Source organism: Branchiostoma floridae, chromosome 4 (assembly GCF_000003815.2).
Source record: "Branchiostoma floridae strain S238N-H82 chromosome 4, Bfl_VNyyK, whole genome shotgun sequence".
In the NCBI taxonomy this organism is placed as follows: domain Eukaryota; kingdom Metazoa; phylum Chordata; class Leptocardii; order Amphioxiformes; family Branchiostomatidae; genus Branchiostoma; species Branchiostoma floridae.
In genome coordinates, this window is record NC_049982.1 from 17,707,318 (window position 1) to 17,724,443 (window position 17,126).

Here is a 17,126-nt window from a genome sequence, read left to right on the forward strand (position 1 = left end):
GATTCGACCTCTGCTTGGAGAGTAGTTCTTCAGCACAGCGGAGCGGACAGTTCGAATTACCCGCTCAACACTGGTGACCAACCAGATCATGATCACATGACCTCTGAACATCCAAAATGGCCGCCGTAGTTGCTAATGAAAACAAGTGAAGTTCGACTAAAAGTTTTCTTCCAATTAAACCTAATAGTCGAGACGAATGGCTCAAAACAGCCCGTTCAGACCTTCTTCAGGTCGCCGTGCAGCTAGACAGGAAACCTTTTCCTCAGCTGTGAGGTGAGTTGTATTGATTTTGAAGTCTTCGGCAGGGAATCTGATGTTGTCAGTTTGCCGTGCCGTGTGTGTGGGCGGGTTCCAAATAAAGTCATGTCCTACAACATGTAGGTGTCAATAGATCACAGAGAGACAGTTTTGTTGACAAAAGACTATCATTGCAGTAAGTGTAAACTCAGTATATGTTCTAGCTGCAGAATCAAGAACAAAGTCTGGACCAATAGCTAGATTTTATACCTCCCCCTCCCCAATCCAATCCTCAGGCCAATTATAGATTGTAGAAAAGTGAAGAGATATAACAAGCAGTATTCAAGTGTAAAATGAGATATCACGAAGTAAAATGAAACACTGATAAACGCTACAAATGTTCCCCTGCAGTAACTGCAGGTTACGACAGGTGCAGTCTTTACTCCAACCCAGCAAAGACCCCAGGCAGTCCCAGCTGGATGCTGTATTGTGTATCCTTGGTGTGGATGGCAGGTAAGGACACTTGACTGTCCTGGGACCAAGTCTGATGTACCATTCAAATTATGTATTGGTTCAAGGTCTGTGTTAAGTATTGTCATTGACGATTTCAACATTCTGTGTAATTCATATAGATATTTACCAATGCAACGGGTCAACCCAGATAAGAACTTGAAGAAGGAGCCAAGTTTGAAATGGTCTGATAGCTATATAGTATTAGTATTGTACTTTAAAGCAACTTCCCACATAGTATTATGTAGTTATGTCTTTTTGCCATCATTGTGGGTTTACAATGGCCAGAAATCCTAAGTATCCTAATAATTGCATGTATCTCATCGTTCAAATTTCTTTCAACAAAGAAAACAAGTTCAAACCTTGGAGAAAGAGATACATGGCATGACAACTGATATTTTGCACTCACAGGCACAGCGATGGAGCCCGGGAGCTGGCCAACTATGTTCTCTTCGGTTTATATGACTACAAGAACATCAAGAGGTATTAAAGTCCAAATCATTTTTTAAACTTTATTTCCTTTAATATTGATTGATTTGTCATTTTGTACAGAAGAAAGAATGTGCTGAATGAAATTCTTTCTTTTTTTCTCGTTTATTCTTAGGTCTAACCTTCCAGAAGACACTGTTGATGGTATGTTAAAAAGTATTCAATGATTGATAACTTAAAGGTGATAAAGAAGGTTTCCTTGGAATTTTTCTTGGCACCTTGTAACAAGAAATCAAAGCTTGCAGTGTTTGTGTCAGGTCCTTAAATCTAGACTTGAGAGTGGAAGAATGGCTTCCTTTTGCATAGACACTGGCACACATTATTAGGTGTTTAACAAACATTGTTTTGAGGCTTTATAAAAATGCCTAGCAGCTAAAGTCATTAGTGTTGAAACTCTAGAGTGCTAGAACTTGTAAATGGCCAATTTAGTACCCTAAACTTGCTGAAGAGTCTAGACTATACTGTATATAGATGGCTATAGCAAGTGACCATTACTGAAGCTGATGTATACTATGTATATGATGTCTTCAGTTCTTCTTTAATAATGACAATGGCCCATTCATTCATCCCTAGACATGATGCTCCTGATCAGACAAGATGGTGTTCGCATATACTGTAACCCTGTCAACTACCCATACCTGCTGCCTTACATTGCACACTGGAAGAACCTACAGATCTTCTGTATGGCGGAAGACAAGGTCTGTGTTCTTCACCTCCTCTTTGCTTGTGTATAGTCACCGTAGCAGTCAAGTATCTACAACACTTTGCCTAATGATAGTTATACATTTGTATGTAGATGTAATACTTAACAATGTAATTTGTATATTCTTGTATTGAACATTTTGTATTGAAACATTTCATATCTGAATATGTCAAAGCTTCTGTCCAGGAATCTTTGTACATATTTCAAACAATACAAATTTGTTGTCAAAGGGCTATCTCAAAAGGAAAAGGTGTCCAAAAAAATTGTCACATGCTTCTGAAAGCTACAAAAATGTGTGACGAGTATTAAAATTAATTTAGAAGCCTACAAGTGTTTAGTATGTGGATTTGAAGTATTGCTCTATTGATGGATGATGGGTTAAGCTGTGTTAACTGATGTTCCTATAGTACCATGAGGATGAGGAGGAGGCTGAGGAGTACAAGATCAGGAGTTTTGTGGCCATGATGGAAGGGAGCAACAGAGTGGGGCTGCCTTACAGCTCTAGATGTAAGACTAGTATTCAGCTCATGCATCAAGAACAGCTGTCAATGTTTGAGGAACAGATGATAATTCTTCATTTACTGTAATGTCACTTAATTGATTTTATTTATTATATCTGTATGATATAATACTGTACTCTGAGTACAATGTACTGTTTTCCTTGTTACCCCCTGTGGAATATGTCCTTAAGCTAACTTTTGGTAGCCTTTGTTGCATGTTGTGCTACAGCTACAGTCAATACTTTGAAGCTGCTACTGTCTCATTTAAGCACACTACATGTAAGTTTTAACTTTTTCTGTCCAGTTAATCAGCAACAGTTCAGCCCAATGGTCATAGAGAAGTGGCCTATTATACAGGCATTTGCCCTGGAAGGGTTTGGAGGGTAAGTAAGCATTTTTCTTTTGACTTTGTGATATCAAAAAAGTGTGAGGCATTTCCAGTAAAGAGAAGTAAAGCCTTTTATCAGGTTGATCAGTATGATAAGTATGCTCTGATGAGAGATTTCCCAGATGTGAAAGGTTGGCATAAAGACACATAAAGACAGTTTATGATTTTCACCTTTCAGTGGAGGATTTTTCACCATGAAGCATGAGGTGTTTGATGTCAGCAGTAGACTGGAGCACATCTACACCAGGCTGGACCCCATTGGACTGGAGAACCTGGTCACAGAGGTGTCTATCCTATCATTATCACTGACTCTGTGGAAGATTGTGTTGCTACTGTCATATTAACCTCCTAGTTTGGCTTGTACATTTCAAAATGGCATAGATGCATCTATCCCACCTTACTTTTACATAAATCCGTGAAGGCCATATTTAATCTAATACTTGATGTAGGCTTTGGCAAACTACATGCACCTAGGGACCACAATAAGAAACTAGCTTGTCTTGCAGTCAAGATCATGCTTAAGAATAGCCAAGGTGAATGTTAGATAGGTCAATACAATACAATGTTAGGTTAATAATTATCTTTAATAATTGTTGATTCTTATCTTTACTCAGCAACTGTCCCAGTTTGAACAGCAGTGGACTTCATTGATCAAGAATATTGATGTTGAAAGGTAGGAGATGATGTTGTTTGGTATGGAGCAATCAGAGAAAGAACTAGCACTTACATGTATGTGTGCCAGTATTCATTACCAAATGATTAGTAAGATGTCATATGGAAAATTCAGGAGCCAACCTTTGATACAGAAATAAGCTCCTGTCAAAATGGTTTATTAGCATTTATGTATTATCTGAGCATAATTGTCAAACACTGCCTTCTTTAATATGTGACTGAACAATAGCTACTGAAACTTTCTTTACAAACTTTATTTACAAACTTAGGCCACACCAATTTAATTTCTTGGTTCACAGATTTTTTCATAAAAAATATGGAGCGAGAGGGCGAAATAAAAATAAAAATTGTAAAATGGTTGGGACAAAGGTAACGGCTAATCCAAAACATAAAGAAAAAAAGGTTTCAGCTTGAAAAAAGTACAAAAACACTATTATTGTACAGTAACAGCACCTGTACCCACACTTTAAGGAGCTCATAAGATAAAGGCCAATTTGCTACACCAGAAAGTTGGTGAATGGTTTCATTAATGGTGAAAATTTGCTGAGGCGTAATTTTTATTTTTATTTTTTTTCCAAAAAATAGGAGCGAGCGAATCCGTGAACCAAGAAATTAAATTGGTGTGGCCTTATATCAGAGTGTAAACTTAGCCATTTAATTGTAATATCAACTTTATGTTCCACAGCCCTGCCCAGAGAGCAGTCTTGACAGAGAGCAAAGTTGGAGAGGTACTTCTTGAGACTATACCTACTTTGAGATGATCAGAGAGAAGCATATCTTAAGTTTGCTTATTTTTTGTACATGCTTGAACAATTTTTTTTGGCAAATGCCTTTGGGAAATGAAATAGCTTCCAATATTTTCCGACCAGCCATTCCAGAGTTACTACACCCATGGCATGCAAGCAGGCGGTGCTGGAGGGCGGAGACGGGCCTTTGTGCTGTTTGGGACTCGTACGGGCGGAGCAGGGGCAGGTGGACAGGGCGCTGATGGGGTCATTGGCAGGGCAGGTGTCAGGGGAGGGCCATCTCTCCACATGGTGAGGAACATGTCTGGGGGAAGTTTTGGTGAAAAATTATATGGTAGAGAAATGTGATGATTGTGATACATGTGTTTCAAGGGTAATAGCATTGAACAGTATATGTTCTGCTCTGTGGTAAGTAGTATGCATAGTAGGCATGGTACCATTACTTTTTTTTGTTTACCAAAATGACAGCAATTGCTACATTAGTCTAGAATATCTCAAGTTGTAAGGACATACAATTTCATTTTAAGCAAGTTTTGGTGCGCACATGTTTCTTGGTATGCACATGCTTCTTGGCGCACATGCTTCTTGGCACGCACATGCTTCTTGGTGCGCACATGCTTCTTGGCGCGTACATGCTTTGTACTGCATTGGAATCAACATGACAGTATTAAGTAACTGTTATAGCTAAAAGTATCTGCACATGAGAGAAATGGAACATACTGTTGGCATGTCAGAGGTTTATTGTCAGGTGTGATAATTCTAACTTTCCCACTGCACGTAGGCTTGTCAGGCCATCTCACCTCGGGGTCCACTCAGCTGTGCTAGAACCTACTTCTTCAGCAGTGGACATTTCCCATACCCAGGTATGCTCTACACACAATACCAACAATTGAAGGGAGTTACTCTTCTAATTTTCTATTGGTATTTTAATGTAAATTGTAAGAATGAAAAAAAAATTGGAAACAAAGCACACACATGCATCTCAGCCTGCACATAAATACATGCATCTACTCACAATACATGTACATGACCTTGTACATACTTTTTTCTCCAATGTCCAGTAAGCGGAGGAACTGGCATGCCTAGAACTGAGGAAAAGAACATGGATCTCAGGTAAGGTCATAAGTAATGGGCTCTCCCGAGTCTGTGCTGTGAGAAATACAAGTGAGGGTCCGAAAAAGTTCCGCACACAAAATTGAAATGGTCGTCTCTCCAAATCGTAAGTCAACAATTTGCAAAATATACACAGCTGATTTTAAATTGTCCTTTTTTGTGTTGAGTCTGTGAAATTTTGAGATTCACATACCATTTTAAAAATTCTTAGCTATTTCCAACTCATTTGCTCTCTGAAATACTGTTTCTGGGGAAAATCAAATAGCTTATCAAATTGATATTTCATCACAAGGGCATCAATTTATCTATAGAACCTGTGTATTGGAAGTTACTAGTTGACCTGTAGGAATAGTGTGCTGGGAGTTATTAGAGCTGTACTGAATTTCACGTTGACTTGTGTAATTCTGCAGGTTGCTGTCTACCATGTACCTGGTAGCAGTTGATGCTGTTCTGGCTGCCATTGACAAATACAGCAAGACTCTGAGTGTTGGAGCTGTGAGTTTGCTCGGACTTTGTCCTTATCCTGACTTGCTACTGTCTAGATGTCATACATTTATTACAGATCTACCAGTATTCTCTTTCTCTCTTTTAATAGTACATAATGCTTCTGATTACAGATGATGATAGAAGTTTTGTTTCAACAAGTCTTGGTCTTTAATCTCATCAACATCAGATAGCCCTATTATGAGGTTTCTTGATTTTTATCAAATGTTTGTATGCATGTATGAAGAGACTGAATTCTTTGTAAAATAACTAGTGGCCATGGAAAATACATTGGGCCACTTTAAAAGTTCAATCGGCTGACTATACTAACATATACATGTCTTTATTCGTGCTACTACTTGAGGGCATTTGTTTCAGAACATCTCAAACTTTCCTCCACAGGCAAGGAAGACAGTTCTAGATGTGCTGAAAGATGCAGTGGACCGACACCAGCTGCCTCTCGGGAGTGCCTTTGCATCATCCAAGTGAGTGAAAGTGTTGAGTAGGGTAACTCTTGTGGTAGTCCTCCTTAATAAAATAGGACTGTCAGTGTACACATCAAGGGGTGCGTAACCTCATGTGGCCAATGAGATAACCGAAACCTGAAACTTTGTTTAACACTGGACCCAGCTGCCCCATAGTTATACTTATACGGTTACACCCCTTCTCTTTGGCTCTATCATTCAATCATTGTGAACATTTTTTATTCAGAAAGAATATTAGCCATTATATATTGCCTTTCCATAATGCTAAACCCTTTGTTTTTTCAAGTGGTTATTCTTACATTTTTACATATTTTTCATTGAAGATACAGGTGATCTTCATTGTGTATCTAATGTTTTTTTCTACAGGAATCCTATTGATTTCACAATTGAGGAGGTAGACATGCATGGGTGGTAAGTTATTATTGATGACATTTGTTTTGTATTATCAGACTGTTAGACTTCAAGGAAGGTTATGGTACAAACCTTGTGTCAATGATACAATCAATTGTACAAATTCTTTTTTCAAAATCTGATCTCAGGGATAGCTTGATATTTACATGTACGTGACAGATTTATCAATTCTTCTTGCAGCTCCCAGGCAGCTGAACAGGGAGCATCATCTCACCTCGTTAAAACTGTAAGTTTTTACTAGTAATTTGGAGTGTAAGCATTTTGTACTGATTTTCACTGTCACAGCAGCAGCTGTTTACCTGACAGAGACATGATCTAACAAGTATAGCCATTCGTCTTGATCATAGAGCTTCCGGCTCATGGCTATTAATGCTAAATGAAATTTGTTCTCAAGGCATTCCTGAGGTATTGTTCTGGAGAAGCATTCTTATCAGTCTTAGCTGTCATCTGTATTGAATGTTCTTCATCTGTGTACATCCCAGGCATTCCTGTCCTTCAACGACATTCCCAGTGTAGAACACTCAGGAGAGTCCCTGGGCTCTGTCACCTTCGCTGAGTCCTTCCTGGTGTCCAGCCTTTCTGTCATCAACCATGGTGGGCATTGTTGATGGCGATCAACCTCTTGTTTCATTGGTCAAGCAGGAGAAGGATGTTAAGTCTCTTTGTCATTACCAAATTGTTTTAAGATGTATCTATACATGCATATCTGTAGGAAACACTTTTGACAGAATAATGTTTTGATTTGTTAGTTTTTGAAACATTTAAGCTATAATTAAGACATATTACCAAATTATCATAGCAAAAGACTTAGCTTAAGACCAAGGAAAAATAATTTTATTCTATACTGTATAGTACGAGGGGCGTGCAATAAGTAATGGTCCTGACCCACTTCCAGTTGTCTGATCTAAATGAAATTTTGTATGTGTAATAATTCATATCTCTATGGGTTATGTTGCAAAAGACAGCTCTGAACTAATTGTGGTTTCTGATTTACTGGTGTTTGAACTTAGTCAGGTGCGAAATGGACCAGGTGTGAAATGGAACCAGTTGAGTGTCGCGCAGTGATCCGGTTTTTGTATTTGAAAGGACGCACACCAAAGAAGACTTTTGATGAAATAAATGAAACTTATGGTGATGATGCCCCATCATATGACCTTGTAAAACGCTGGCATCCTGAATTCAAACGTGGCTGGAAGTCTGTGGAAACAGCTCCCAGACCTGGTCGTCCCTCTTGTGCCATTGATGAGGCATCAGTTGGAGGACCAACCTGGGGTGTCCTACAAAATCGGTGTCCAGAGCTGCATCAAACGATGGGAGAAATGCATAACTCTGGGTGATTCCTATGAAGAGAAAGACTAATAACTGTGCCAAGTTTCATTAATCTCCTGCTATGGGAAATGGGTCAGGACCATTACTAATTGCACGCCCCTCGTATATTGTTATCATTGTAAACTAGATATTAGTTGGTTATTGATAGTTTGAGGTTTCCATCCTGTGTTTCCAGATGGCTCCAAAACAGTTGACAGTTGCTACACGGTGTTGACAGCAAACATTCCCCGTTACACCACCTGGATGGTAAGTGCAATGTAGATCCTATTAGATTCTGTAAATTTATTTATTCTTTCCAAGACTTAATTTTGTGGTTGACAGTTAATGTAAAGCAGTCCTGCAGTACAGTGGGAGTACAAAATAAGTATTTTGGCAGTGTCACCTCAAAAACCACAAAAATAACACCACTGCAAACATTTCAGTGTTTACGGTATATGACTTAGTGCAGTGGATAGTTGGGACCATCATATTTATTTTCACTATGTAAGGCATCATGATTTGTGTCAAATGCCTGTTTTTGTTCAGACCAGTCAAGAGGAGACTAACCGGTCTGAAGCAGTAGAGACTTTAGTGAAGGTAAGATGTCTTCAGTTTTCCTGGGTATATTTTTTTATCATCCGATGTAACAACCAGCCAAGCAACAAACTGAATGCTTTGCTTGGTAACGATACTGTAACTTGGAGTTTCTGTGGTATCATGTACACTGAAGTGGAATTGATATGAATTACAGCTTGAGCAAAATGTGTCATGCTTGTTATGTCTTTGGGAAAAGAACTTCTGGACTAGCAAAAAGCAGCTGTCATGAGCCAGTAGTCATGGCCACCTCATGCAGGTTTTAACGGTACAGATCACTGTTTGTTCCAGACACCATCTGTGGACGTTTTGGGGAAACCCCTCCTCCAGGGGGAGCAGGTGCAGCTGGTGGTGGCAACTAAATACTGCTTCTCACAAGAAGGTGGAGCAATCATGTCTTATTGTTCAAGACTCTGATATTTCTTCATCTTAGAATAGAGTAAAGATCTAAGGAGTAAAGATCTTTTTGTGGCAATTATGAATAGGCAGGTTCTACTAGGAGCTGAGACAAGTGTACTGTTACCTTCCCCAGGTCAGCTGCACATTTTCGAGAGAGGTTTGGTGTTCCTTCAGCCACACTGGGGCGCCCTCATCCTGCCCAGAACTGAACTGCAGAGTGTTCTCTTCTATGATGGGGTAAGACTTACAAAACTGATATGCTTTCTAATGTTACACAATTCCCGCACCTGATGGCACATAGGGCAGCTCCCATCTCCGTTTCATAAGCCCTGGGCCACACAGCTTTGTGCAAGCACTACAGTCGGGGGCTAGTCCACTGGTAGTGGTGTGTGTTCAACTTCCATACTCTTTCCCAAATGCTGAGTGCTAAGCAGAGAAAGCAGCATGTACCATCTTAAAAGTCTTTGGTATGACTCGTGGGGGATCAAACTCACGACCTACCAAATGCAAGGCGAACACTCTACCCACTCGGCCATTGGACCGGTCGGATATTGATGTAAGGACAGGACAATGCATTTAACCTCATATAAATGGATGTTGTAAGCTTGTGGCATGTAATCATGGCAACTGTTTCCCTGTGTCCCCAGGACTCCCGTACCGTTGTGGCCATGTTGGTCCTGACCTACAGACCAGACATGCTGGGCTTCCTGCCTGCCCAGGTCCAGAACCCTGACAACAGGCTTGTCATCGTCTTCAACCCCAGCACTCGAGCTTACAAGACATTCATCACAGAGGTCAGTACTCTTTTCACTTGGGAATTAAGTACTTAAAAGCAATCTTTACAGTAAAATAAGTAGAATGGTGGAATGGTTTATATAGGTGCATGACAGCATTATAATCTTTTACAGGTATTTCAATGCCTAAAAAAACTAATTTTTATTCAGTGTGAAATGTGTCCAGGAAAAGAACCACACATTATATGAGTATTACGCATTTTATGCATTAAACCATACGCGTATACCAACTGCTGTCTCTTCTACTTATGGCTTCATTGGAAAATTGTTTTGTTAGACTTTTCACCCGGGACCAGTTGATCATGAATTTCACGCATTTGTTTTCCATTTACAATGTACAATGTAACGGAAGTATCAAAAGAGCCGGAAAGCACCTTTGTATAAATACTTAGTAACATATTCTTGTCTTTGTAGTTTTTACTAGTAACCAGTGTTTCCCTGAGTAGAACTCTATATTTGTTGTTCTATCTGTAGGTTCTGTCAGCTTGGCAGGAGAAGGAAGAGATGGGACAGGCCCACTTACAGGTGGTCAAGGAGCTACCAGCTGACCTGGCTTCTCTGTAAGCAGCTGTAGTCTTCCTTTGAGATGCTGTTAAAGAAGGCTATCTTTTGACTGAAGTTTTGCGTACATCATGAATCTATATGCATTGCGTGTATGCCCTATCATGCGTATATATGATACTTAATTATACGTATTTGCAATCCACAACACTAAACACAAACAGCAGTGTTTTGTACTTACTTTGTAACAACTCTTGTTGCCTGTTGTGAAATTTGTTACCCTCCCTCATTTTCCAATTGACTATTAAACAGGTAGTGTTGATTTTGCAGCCACTCCCAGCTGCAGAAGAGACTGGAGATGATGCTGACTCAGCCCTCTGCTCTGAGGAAGGCCATGGTGAACCTGCCTGATCTAAAAAGGTAATACATGTTCTGTTAATGTGAAAAGGATGATGTCTTTCAATATATTTCAAGCACAATGAAAACAAACTGTTTTGCAGGATACAAAAGAATGGTAGATAGCTGTGTAGAGAAGTAAAAAGTGATTTAAAATGTCCACCATCTAATCATTGTCAGAACTTAAATTTTTCAACTTTTTATCCTACCAATCCTTACCTTAGTGCTTTTTGCAATACTGTACAGTACAGTTTCCCATGCTCATTATTACTCTTTCCATGTATGACGTATATTTTGTGTATCCATTAGAATGTAAAGTTGACTGTGAGTGTTATGTGTACATGTATGTTGTCCTGTAGGTTCCTGCCCCACTCCTCAGCCAGCTGCTTGCTGCAGACCCCCGTCCCTGCCTCTGACCTGGCTGTGCTGCTGGACCAGGCTGAGGAGGAGCCCATGGACCTGGAGCCCAACATGGAGGAGGTGCGTATTCACGCCTTTCTGACATGTACTTTCATAAGCTTAAAACTAGAAAGGCAGACATTTGCTTGAGAGCGAATACAGCATATTTTAGCCATCTCTCTCCAACAATAGACTGTTCCAAAATCGCCCATGTGCAAAAATGGAACACTTCTGCTTGAAAGGGCACAGTTAATCCCCCCCAAAAAAATCTTAACATGCAAGAGTGAACTCTTCCAGTACACCACGTGTAAAAAGGTAAAATAGACCAAGGAGGTTGAAAGCTTTCAACCTCCTTGAATAGACCAGTCCAAAAACACTTCCGTTAAACAATGGAATTTTGAATCATCGCAAAACATTCCCCCTCTATGCAAGAATGGACTCTTCCCTATGTAAAGTGGGGCAGTCCAAAAATACTTCCGCTAAAATATGACTTTGACATAATCACCAAAGTCCAAAATACTCGCAGGGTTTTTAAGTCAAGTTCTGTATAATATACATGTGATACTGAAAACTGTAATCCTTATGTTTAACATATGAAACTGACTTCCCCTAGATTATTGTGACCATCCTGACTGGAATCCCAGGGAGTCACAAGGACAACCTGTGTACAAGTCTGGTCAACATCAACAAGGAGCATGGCAGGTACTGTGTGGCATTTGCAGTTTCAGGACACTTATGACAAACTTGTTACAAATATGGTAAAAATCATTACAAGGCCATGTCTGAAGAAAATTTAGTTGCAGTGAAAAGTATTTCTAGCAGGTTAATTTAGCCTAGAGATATTGCCCATATTATTGGCTTTCACCTTGATTATCTTTGGCAAGAAGGTTATGTTTTGGGTAGCGTTTGTATGTATGTTTCAAGATGCTTTCATTTTGTTATAAGGTGCCAGTGTACAAATGTACATGAACTCATTCATCAAGACTGACACAAAAGTCCTTGTTGACTGGTCAGGCTGCACAATGTCAACAGCAAACACTGTTACAGCTGTATATGCCAGAATTGCTTTAGTGTTAGAGATGAAATAAAAAGACAGTTGCTTGTCTATTCATCAGGTGGGTAGTGTTGCGACAGCCCATTGAGATTACAGAAGGGTTTGATGCAGACAGCCTGCAGGCCTCACTCAGCGCAGCAGTCACAGCTCAGAGGAGACGGGCGGCCAAGGCCTCTGCTGCAGGGAAGAAGAAGATGAGAGCTGTCATCGTCACTCCAGGGTAGGACACAACTGGTGGCTGATGAGAAATAGATTTATTAGACTTTATCAAGACACAAATACATGATCATTAGCAGGAGTTTGGATTTCAAACAAACAGCAAACTTCATTTCTATCATTTTTCACACTTGAAGTATAGTTTTCTATTCTCTATGTGACAATCACTTGGAGGATTGATTACAGAAACTCTTGCTGTCATAAAATGTGTAATAGAGAATCATTGAAAGGAAAATGCTGTTTGCAGATTAAAATCACTTTATTTTCCATACTGTCAGGTTTACAGATGTGCTGGATGTGGTGCTGGCCGTTCTGTGCCACCCTGACCCTGAGGTGCGCAGCAGGCTGAAGGTTGGAGCAGTCACCGCCTGTGTGGATCCCATGAACACTTTCCTGGAGGACAGGTAGCAATGGTTCTTAGCACCGTCAGACATGTGTGCCTAGTCCAGGAAGGAGATGTTGTGATTTGTCTGCTTCTTTCTTGATTGGTTTGTACTGTCTGTCTTCAGGATTTATAAAACTGTATCAGACCGTCTGTAGAATATGAATATAATGACTCTCCTTTCAGGTTTCTGTTTCCCAAAGTGCTGGATCAGTGTGCTCCAGGTGAGTAACAACCCATCCACTTAAAGATTTTGGTGCATGTTGTCATATCTCTACAAAAAATAAAAGCCCTCAACATGGTAAATATTTATAGTGGTCTTGTTTCAATTTTCAACAAATGTTCTCATTTCACAACTATTATACTATGCTACTGGTGAGCTGATTTTAATGGTTAGAAAGATATAGTGTTAGACTGAAGGTTGTTTATGGTTTTTCACCGTTTTTTCCCCCGTCTCCAGGTTGGGTGAACAACATAGTCTTCACCAGTTGCACCGAGGTACAGGTAAGTCTAGTTCAAGAGGTCTGTTCCAAACTCTTCATCCCTATGATGGAAGTGTTGTGTGAAAATGAAAGACTAATTCCACCAGAAAGATGATAAAAAAAGAAAGAAAACAGTATTACAAACATTTTGGCCACCTGGGTGATTCAAAAGAGTGTTTATCTTGCCACACCAGTAGTTTTCTTCCGTTATAGATGATGAATGCTTGGACCAGATTGTTCACTTCATCATCATCATCATTGGTCGACATGCATACACATGACGGGGTTATAGTTATACCGCCCCTTAAGGGGTGATATACCCATTCGAATAGTTGAATACAAGATGGGGATGCGCCAGGTCTCCCATCTGGGCAAATGATGTTAATGTTCACTTGATACTGCTCACAAATTGCCATTGCTCTAGTTTTCTATTTGCCTTCAGATGATAATCCATGACCTTGACTTTTCCCTGTCAGAACCCCCAGCTGGAGGTCACACAGCACCTGATCCGAGCCGTCAATCCTGATGCTGCCTTTGTCCTGGCAGAGAGGGGAGAGGTCACTAGGTATGCCATAGGTTATTGGCTCATAGCTTTTTCCCATGTTGATTATTACTAAACATTACAAGTACCACACCATAGAGCTTGAGCCTTGACAAGGTGGTGTCTGTTACATGTAGGTTTAAGAGTAGGCTTAATTCCAATGAATGTGTTCATTTCAGACAGTGTCAGAGCCAGTCATGGCTGGAGACCTTATCAGCCCATGACAATGCATTGCTTAAATCACACCTGAGTAACTGAAGTTTTAGCTCATTTATGGTTCTGAGTGAGCTGACAAAAATGTCATGATTCACTCCATCAACAGAATTAAATGCCATTTTCATTTGTCCCTGAGATGGAAGTACAGTAACCGTTTTACCTTGTATGTTCCCAGGTCAGAAGATGTCGAGCTGATCCTGTCTGAGACCTTGTTCAGTCAGCCCAAGATGGCCCAGCTCAGGCACCTGGGTACATCAGGATGGTACGTACTGATGGAGGCAACAGGGAAGGATGGGGGATCTTGTGATTATTGTTGTCATGAGTTTCTTTTATAGTAAAGAAATCTGGACGATATTATGATTCATTCGCATAAAACAGAAAGTTTTATATATACCTCTCCTACTGAGTTAACTAACTTTGAGTTAACATGTATGTGATGTCACTGCAATTAAGAGATGAAAGTTACCCTTCAATGACACATTTGTTTTTTTAGCTTGTGCACAGACTGAAGCAAAAGATGTCATAGCTACAGTACCATTTTTACCCATTGCCCAGGTCCCAAGGCCAGGTGCAGTCTTTCCCACCCTCCCCCACCATGCAGGATGTCTGTATCTACTTCTCACTGCCCCTGGACAGGGTCAAGTTCCAGGCCAAGTGCAAAGGTCAGGGATGTTCAGGAGTGGATACGAATACATTACCTTTGTGCAACAGTGTAGGGAGGCCATACATGTATGTGGTAAAATCTAGTCGTGAGAAAGGATAGGGCTGCATTCCATGTTTAACATTGTTTTCCTCAGATGGATAACTCACGATGGAGAACATACATGTAAAGTGAGTAATAACTGTTTCTATCTTACATTGTACTGTAGCTCTGAAGTCAGCCCTATCACCCTACCCATTCCACGGTAACGTGTACTGCACCAAGGGGCATGTCCAGTTCCTGGACTCACCCAAGCAGTATGAGGTCATCCACGTGACCAAGAGTGGTTACCTGTCCATGGTTGCCTCGGAGACGGAACACGACACCGTGGACGGAGACTTCTGTATGGTGTTCACAGGCTGTGGGCTGCAGGAGGACGTGCTCAAGACCTGGCTCAGGGCTTGCACCAGACAGGTACACTTATTTGGGACAAATTCAAGCTTCTTTTAACACAACATGAACAACCACATCTACTAGTATTGCCTTCATTTAACTGGAATCATTATCACCCACTATCTGTGAGATCACACCTCATCTGAAGGTGTGGAGGTCAGAAGAACTGTTAATTACGATATACAACAACATAGCTTTCCTGCTGGAGAAAGTGGTGTACAAAATATATAGAAATGCTCGTTGTCTGTAAGTACATGTAATATCTTATTACCATTGATTGACTCTTTCTTAATCATACAGAAACCAGAGAAGAAGGCTTACAGGACAGAAGACAGCCTGAGCAAGCAGGAGATAGCAAACATTCATGTAAGTTATGAAGAACTCAGTAGACTGCACAGTAGGTGCAATAGGATTTTTGTGTAAATGCATGTGATTTGTAGTGAGTAAACAAGCTGCTGGGGGTGTGTTTAAAATTTTGATTGAAAATTACAATTACTGCTTTGACTAGCTATGTACTGTAGACTTGGGACTTTCTGCTGTGAACAGCTCTTCTTGACTGCCCGTTTTTTTTTTTGCATGTGTACAGAGGAAGCACCACCTGGAGCCCCTGCCTGCAGGATGGTACTACAATGGGACCAGCTACATCAGTATGGACGGGCAGAAGGCAGACAAGCACCCACGTCAGTACAACTTTCTTGTTACATTCCTTATGTAAAGAATTTTTTGTTCACCTCCATTGTTTCATCACCTTTTTTTCTTACATTTTCAAAGAACCATGACTTGTTACTTTATTGCTCTCATACTTGACCTGATTACAGACATGGACCAGTTTGTAGCAGACTACCTCCGTCAGGTTAACGCAGGCATTGACAACTACAACAAGAGGATCAACTCCAAGGAGTACACTGACTTATTCACCAAGAAATGAGTCTTGCTAGTGCTACTATTTTGTCAATGTATCATTTCATTCAGATCAACTGGATATAAACATTTCATCAGCTATGGATGTTCCTATCAAGCATGACATTGAATGGCTGTCCTTACATTGCTGTATTTTGTGCCTTCTTTCCTATGAATTGTTATGTGTTAATAGTACAGAACTTCTGACCAGCATAGTTACTTGTTTACCTTAAATTCTTGCACTGTACTGGCCAGATTAACTTCGTTACATTCCAACCAGCAGTGCCTTTTGTGGGATTACTTAAAATGTATTTCATTGTTTAAAAAATAAGACTGTCAGTACAAGTGACGTAGCTGATATGTATCTGTGTGATGTTTTGAGCACAAGTGTGACACTCTATTATAGTACAGTACAATGTTGTGTTTTTGGGTGATGGTTGTTTTGTGCAGCAGAGGTGTTGCCACCTATTTTGGACAAATGTTGCTTAATCTTAGTTACAACTGCTAGATAGTAATACACCCATTCTTTAACAAATGTGACAAGGATGTTGTCTGTAACTTGCAGTTGGCACCACCAGAACAACGTTGTCAAGACTTCATTGGCAAAATAAGTTTAGTATTTTGACTCCATTAGTTGAGCTGTTATCACTGTAAGATCTATTTGAGTGGAGAATTCTGATTTTGCAAAGTGGCTGAGGTTGTATATTTTTGTGTGACACTGATTATATAGAATATATGGCACACTTTGAAGTTGAGTAGTTTTATATAAGGATGCATTAATTTCATGTTATAGGGAAATGTCATTTCCTACAAGTTTATGACAATTTGTGTGAGTTTGCTGTTAGAGAGTTGGGCTATACAGTTGAGTATCTTGAGTAAAGAGTATTGGAATGTAGCCAAACTACTGCATGAATTCTTTGAATTGTAATTCACGTTGGAGTGCCTGGATGTTATTCCTATTTCCTGCAGTATGTATCTGTGGTCACTTCTCACCAAGGTTCTGAATGATTCTATACATGTATAGGGTGCAGTGTGCATCTAATGGTTGTATCGAATACATTTACTGTGTGAAAGAAAGTCTTGTCCTTTCATTTTTTTCCTTTCCAACCAGGAA

General features: G+C 40.1%; 1 protein-coding gene across 4 annotated transcripts; it reads left to right on the forward strand.

Moving 5' to 3' along the window:
* The first annotated feature begins 86 nt into the window (after positions 1-86).
* On the forward strand, positions 87-17,089 carry LOC118414286 (uncharacterized protein C20orf194 homolog). 4 transcript variants are annotated; one of them, XM_035818222.1, is made up of 39 exons: positions 87-273; positions 646-750; positions 1,159-1,230; positions 1,352-1,380; positions 1,810-1,934; positions 2,347-2,446; positions 2,744-2,822; positions 3,006-3,111; positions 3,442-3,500; positions 4,185-4,227; positions 4,369-4,536; positions 5,027-5,108; positions 5,307-5,358; positions 5,769-5,853; positions 6,244-6,326; positions 6,693-6,737; positions 6,918-6,963; positions 7,220-7,331; positions 8,242-8,312; positions 8,592-8,642; positions 8,931-9,021; positions 9,172-9,275; positions 9,686-9,832; positions 10,307-10,392; positions 10,664-10,753; positions 11,089-11,209; positions 11,742-11,830; positions 12,244-12,402; positions 12,677-12,802; positions 12,967-13,004; positions 13,241-13,284; positions 13,739-13,827; positions 14,195-14,281; positions 14,575-14,681; positions 14,889-15,133; positions 15,413-15,478; positions 15,699-15,792; positions 15,931-16,042; positions 16,075-17,089. In XM_035818222.1, the coding sequence occupies exons 1-38, from the start codon at positions 197-199 to the stop codon at positions 16,038-16,040; spliced, it is 3,483 nt and encodes a 1,160-aa protein (XP_035674115.1). In that variant the 5' UTR covers positions 87-196; the 3' UTR covers positions 16,041-16,042; positions 16,075-17,089. The 4 variants fall into 4 exon arrangements, with proteins under 4 accessions (XP_035674115.1, XP_035674114.1, XP_035674116.1 ...); XM_035818221.1 differs by having other exon boundaries at positions 15,931-17,089; XM_035818223.1 differs by having other exon boundaries at positions 12,967-12,998; positions 13,235-13,284; positions 15,931-17,089.
* The last annotated feature ends 37 nt before the right edge of the window (positions 17,090-17,126 follow it).